The sequence below is a fragment of the Lytechinus pictus genome, chromosome 5, assembly GCF_037042905.1.
Source record: "Lytechinus pictus isolate F3 Inbred chromosome 5, Lp3.0, whole genome shotgun sequence".
NCBI lineage: Eukaryota > Metazoa > Echinodermata > Echinoidea > Temnopleuroida > Toxopneustidae > Lytechinus > Lytechinus pictus.
Window position 1 is genome coordinate 50,059,367 of NC_087249.1, and position 6,000 is coordinate 50,065,366.

At 38.0% G+C, this 6,000-nt stretch overlaps 1 protein-coding gene across 1 annotated transcript in view; it reads right to left on the minus strand.

Moving 5' to 3' along the window:
• Window positions 1-1,836, minus strand: part of LOC129261138 (uncharacterized) — a 58,131-nt gene extending 56,295 nt beyond the window's left edge. The window contains exon 1 of the mRNA XM_054899191.2: window positions 1,653-1,836. Coding sequence (XP_054755166.2) covers window positions 1,653-1,819 — 167 coding nt within the window. The 5' untranslated portion in view covers window positions 1,820-1,836. The remainder of the gene's footprint in view (window positions 1-1,652) is intronic.
• Between the last annotated feature and the right edge of the window lie 4,164 nt (window positions 1,837-6,000).

Here is a 6,000-nt window from a genome sequence, read left to right on the forward strand (position 1 = left end):
AAACAGACATGGCAGCCTCCACAGCATTCGTTTTGACCTCTTACAAGGGGCAGATATTGACGATTTCATAGCTTCAACTGACAGTGCGAATACCAGGAAAGTGATCAAGTTTGGTTTGGATGTTTTTCATGAATTCTGCAGAGTGGTGAACGTTTCTTTTGAAGAACTTTCGAATGAAGAGTTAGGTGTTTTGGCAAGATTTTACATTGCTGCCCAACGAGGCAATGATTACTCTGGGAAAAGTATGACATCGATCAGATTTGGACTACTACGGCACTTCATTTCAACAAGGAACATGCGTGCTTTTAAAGCAAAAATTGCAAAGCTCAAATCAGTTGGCAAAGCGGAGGTGAACGTCATCCACCAATTAATGATGATTCGAATAGAATCAATGCAAATTTGGACTTATCAGAGCCCAGAGGTCTTCAGCGCAGAGCTTTCGTCTCTTGTATGTTGCAGTTTGCAAATTGTGGTATGGAGAATTTGCAGAACATGAGAAAAACTGACCTCATACTTTATAATGAAAACTCTGATTCTTAATATTTCACACTTCTTGACAAAGCCACCAAGAATCATGCATCAGATTCCCTAAGAGCCAGGGTGGAGAAATGCATGCCCGAGGCGATGGTGATGGCTTGTGTCCAGTCAAAATTTGGAAGGAGTACAAGGCTAAACTCCAACCTGATTGCCCGTTCCTGTGGCAACGTCCGAAGCAGAAACCCAAGCCTGGGAAGTGGTACGACAATCCACCAAACGCTACACACACGTTAGAGGTTATGATGAAAATAATCAGCAAAGAAGCAAAACTTAGTCAGATCTACACCAACCACTCCCTACGTGCCATGAGTGTCACTCGTCTCGATCATGCTGGGTTTGCTTCCAGAGACATTATGGCTGTCTACGGCCACAAGTCAGGAAATCAAGCACTACTCGCGAACCAGTGACGAGAACAAGATTGCCATGTCAAAGGTGATTTCAGCAAGAGCACCAACACAAACGCCATCATCTACAGGAGTCAATGCCAGAGATATCCCATCAACTTTGCATGGATCTAAAGTTCCAGTACAAGTTCCTGAGCAATCCACATCCAAGAGTGTTAGTGGCATGTCAGGAGAAATGGTTGGTGAGTCTATGATGTTGTCGATGAAGGCCTCTCAGATAGCCACCTAGAGAGAGTGATGTCCTCCATTCCGAGTTCAGTGCCTCTTCAGAACATAACAAACCAGAACCTAACCTTTGTCCAGAGCAGCAAATGACCACAATTCCACTTACATTCTGAATGTGTGGTCAATATTCATAACAATTAGGCCCTTTTAAACTGACCAGGGAATATGTTGGTAAATATGTTCCGAGTTGTGGTTTTACTGTTCAAGCATTATTAATTGGAGTTCAGTATCAAGCTGCATTGTGTCATAATTGCATTCTTCTGTGTTGTTCTTCCCCATGCATTTTAGGATCAGCAGTTATGCACAGGATGAATGTTGTAGTGGATCGTTATATTAGCAGCAACAAAAGCAGATGGGTACAAGTTGGGTAACAAATGAAATTGGCAAGGATTACTGGTGAAAGCTTTGGTAACTGTGGAAGGGAGGCTTAGAAAGAAAATCAAAGTGCATACTAATAGCACTATTAAATGCAAAATAATATCCTACCCAATAAATAGTTCCTTATCTTTTCTCTTCCTTTCGCTGGTCTCTAGATCACTGCGTAGATCCCGTCCACCAAGCTGAGACTTTTTCTTGATGTCCTCAATCTGTCGTTTGATCCGCAGCATTTCTGCCCGGGTGGGGCCACTCCGGAAAGTGCCCCTATCCTCCATGGTGACCTACTACACAGACCTGCATGATATGAAAGCAAACATGTTTACCAATAATGGGATCATTTGAACAAAAGACCCTTGATTATATGAATAAATTAAGACCTCGAAAAGAATAAACATCATAAGGGCAATTCCATAGGTTGGTGGACATGAGTTTAAAAATTCAAATTCAATATTTTCTTGAATTTTTAAATACTTTAAGTCCTTCATACATGATCGTTTCAGGAACAAAAAATAAAGTTTATTTTCATATGTATACTTTGGAAAAAAATGGTCAAAAGTTGTGTCTTCCATTCTGTACCAAAATACAAGAAAAATAGTGAAAAATGAAATATGCCTTATTACCATTTTGTTATTATACCACTTTATATATTTCTGAAGTTTAGAAGAGTAAAATTACTAAAAATACACAACAGCTTTTCAAGTAAATTTGTAGTACTCATTAAAAAATAAATATTGCAACCTGCTCAGGTGATGTAACGTAAGTAACCAAAAAAATGACTTTGTTTTCTGAAAGAAAAATTCTTCACAGTTTGGTGGGATTTTAAATTCTCTTCCTTCAAACAATCTTTGACACGGTGATGACTATCAAAATCATTAAAAAAATACAAATTTTTATAAAAATGATGAAGAAAAACTGTAACGTGAGTAACCATCATGTAACGTAAGGAACCAGTAGATATTATGAAGTTAGGTAACATTTTCTGTGGGATGTCAAGTTTTAAGTCTCATGGTGAGTTGTGAAGTTATTTTTTATTAATTAAAAGCCAAATGAGGGTACACCTCTTTGATGTGACTCTTTTTTCATCAAAATATCAGTGGTCATACATGTACAATCACACAAAAAATTGAATACTAGTAGTTCTAAGTATTCACAATGCGAGAGTGCATTAGTAAGACTCCAAGTTTAGATTAACTAAACTTTAAAGAGTGTTCGAACAATACATTGAATGCCGGGGTAGTTTGGGAGTTCATATGGCCCCCCTTGAGATCTTGGCCATTGGCCGCGCAATCGCGCCGAAAATTGGCACGCAGTTTGTCTTGGACATAATCTACAAAACTGTACAGTAATTTATTTCATGCAAATTGGTATTAAGCGATTATGCTAATTTATGCGTAATTAGTAAGCGAAATCATACTTTTCCCTCTTACTCCCTAAATAAAGCTCCAATTTTTAAAATTGGAGCTTTATAGGAGTCGTCAGTGTAATACTAGTCAAACATATACTCTCCGAAATGGGGTAGAATGGGGTTGGAATAACACTTCAAATAAAAGGGGAAAAAATAAATTATGCAATTACCTCGATTATATGGATGAAGCCTATCGTGACACAGCTATCCTGACATCGAGGCACAAACTGGACCCTCAAAAAAAAGGAAAAGTTCTGTCTCGTTCGTTTTCCTTCTGTCAAAATTAAAAACAAAATGGCCAATCGATACCAAAACGAACGTGACATAGATGTCTAACTTTTCCTTTTTTTGAGGGTCCAGCTTGTGCCTCGATGTCCGGATAGCTGTGTTACGATAGACCTTCATCCATATAATCGAGGTAAGTGCATAATTCATTTTTTCCCCTTATATTTGAAGGTTCAAGGTTCAAGATTTATTCACATCAACATTTCACATTTTCAACAAAATCAACAACTCAATACAAACAATAATATCATACAATACAAATTATCATAGATAAGCATAAATAAATATCGTAAAATATGAATTGTATACCTAATATAACAATAAAAAAAAATACTATAATGTATTCTTGTAGTTGGTTCTAAAATAATGACAAAGAAAGGAAATGAGAGATGTAGATATGAGGGAGCCAAAAGTAAAAGCAGAGCTTGTTGGTTGAAGGCTCCAGAGAATATGCAGTGAGAGTCCCATAAAAATATTAATACGACAAGAAAAATAGAGGGAAAAAGAGTAAACGAAAAAGTAAACAAAAACGGGGGAGACACAAATACATGTAATAAGTGTAAAAGCAACAAATTGAATTAGAGCCTGAAGGAGCATGGAAATAATATTATTGCTATGAGTGGCAAAAAAAAATAGTAATATGATAATGGAACTCAATGATCAATGGCATCAGGGAGCAATGAGCAGAAGGGAAGTGCTATTCCGACCCCATTCTACCCCATTTTGAAGAGTATATGTTTGACTAGTATTACACGGACGACTCCTGGGCTCCGGCCCGCGAAGCGGGCTGGAGCTCCCTGGGTTAGCAAGGGATAAGTCAAAAGACTAGACCAAAAGCTTCAATCTCTGAATTTTTGTTGTTCCACTGAACTGTGTTGGCTCACTCACCAACACATAGACTGAAGAGCTTGGAGGCCCGTACGTACAGACAACGTATTAGCAGTAACGTTAGATCTAACATTCGGCGGAAACCCGATTTTCCGATTATTTTTTTGTACATAAAATGTCACATTATAAAAAAATAATTACATCAAATTTACGAAAAAATATATAAAATTCAGAAATATCGTACCTTAGACCGCAGTTACCGCTAATTCCTTTCAAATGATGATCAAAACAGTTATCTTCGATCCTTTCGTCGGTCAATGTAAGTTGCCATCTTGGATGACGTCGCCATCCTTACAGACGTATTTACCAGTCACTATATATCGCGATTTGTGCCGCTGCTTTGCGCTTGTAGATGTACGTGCGTTCGGAACTTGTCGCTTGCATTGATTGGCCAGGATATCGAAAATTTAATCAGAAAGCCTTGATAAAAGCACAACTCCTTGAACGTAGAGGGCAGCAACACACATTAGTATAATACTACTAATTATTTATAATCACATATTAAATGTTAGTATTTGTGAAATAATAATTTTTATCTATAAATTGTTCTTCAAAACGGCATCGCTAACCGGATGTACGTCATACATAAGCGGTTCAAGGGTCGACCCGATTGTATTTGCGTTGTGTACATGTGGATCGAGGGATCTACACGAGATCGGTCTGGTAAGAAACCTTCTTTTTCTTACATTTTTATTGACCATTTTTTAAACCTTCCTAAGCATTACGCGTAGGAAGGTGTAGAAATCAATAAAATCAACACAATTTACGTTAATTTTATATTAAAAGATGGATTTCCTAGGGAAATCCATCTTTGTTTTGGTCAGTCTCTTATACATATATGACCGGGGGTTCAAGACTCCATGATGAAGAAGTATATGTCTAAATATTAATCATGGAGTCCTCAAGACTAGTTCGCACTAACACACTACCGTCGGTGAATGGGGATGATAGTAAAATGTCAGAAATTGTTAAATAAATCCCCAGAAACGACGGTTGTTCCTGTCTATCAAAAGACAAGCTTGTATAATTTAGAATTTAGAATGGTCCTGGTGACTGGTCATGGTCAAGATTGGTTAGAGTAAGACCTACAACGAAATCCGTGGGATTGCATCCCATTTCAAGAATAAAACAAGTGGAACGCCTCTGGCAGTCTCGCCTGCATTACGCAATTTGATATAGCAGCAGTGCTTCCTTTGAAAAACAGCTATTAATGAATAATTATTTACAGAAGAAAACATTACTAAGTTATGATGCCAATTCAACACATACTCTCAACATGGCCAGAGTTCATTGACCTTTAAATGACCTTTGACCTTGGCCATATTCCTGAAACACACACACAGGGTATTCAGGGATACATTGCTGCTCTTATGTCCAAGTTTCATGAACTAAATCCATAGACTTTTAAAGTTATGATGACAATTCCCAAAATACCCCCAACATTACCAAAGTTTGTTGACCCTAAATGACCTTTGACCTTGGTCATGTGACCTGAATCTAAGGCAGGATGTTCAGTAATACTTGATTACCCTTGTGTCCAAGTTTCATGAACTAGGTTCATGTACTTTCTAAGACTAAGTTATGATGACATTTCAAAAACTTAACCTTGGTTAAGATTTCAATAAAATCAATGTTGACCACGCCGCCGTCGGAAAAGCGGCGCCTATAGTCTCGCTATGCAGGCGAGACAAAAATCTAATAATACTGAATAAATTGGCCTGCCTATCACTCAGACACGGCCGAACAATGAGCTAGCCCAGCTCAGCCAGCGCCAGGCTCAGCTCACTCACACAACATGCGAGGTTAGTATGGTATACTAACCTCGCACAACGCATGTCATTTCATAATGAATTTTGACGTTTTCATTCATCACACGAA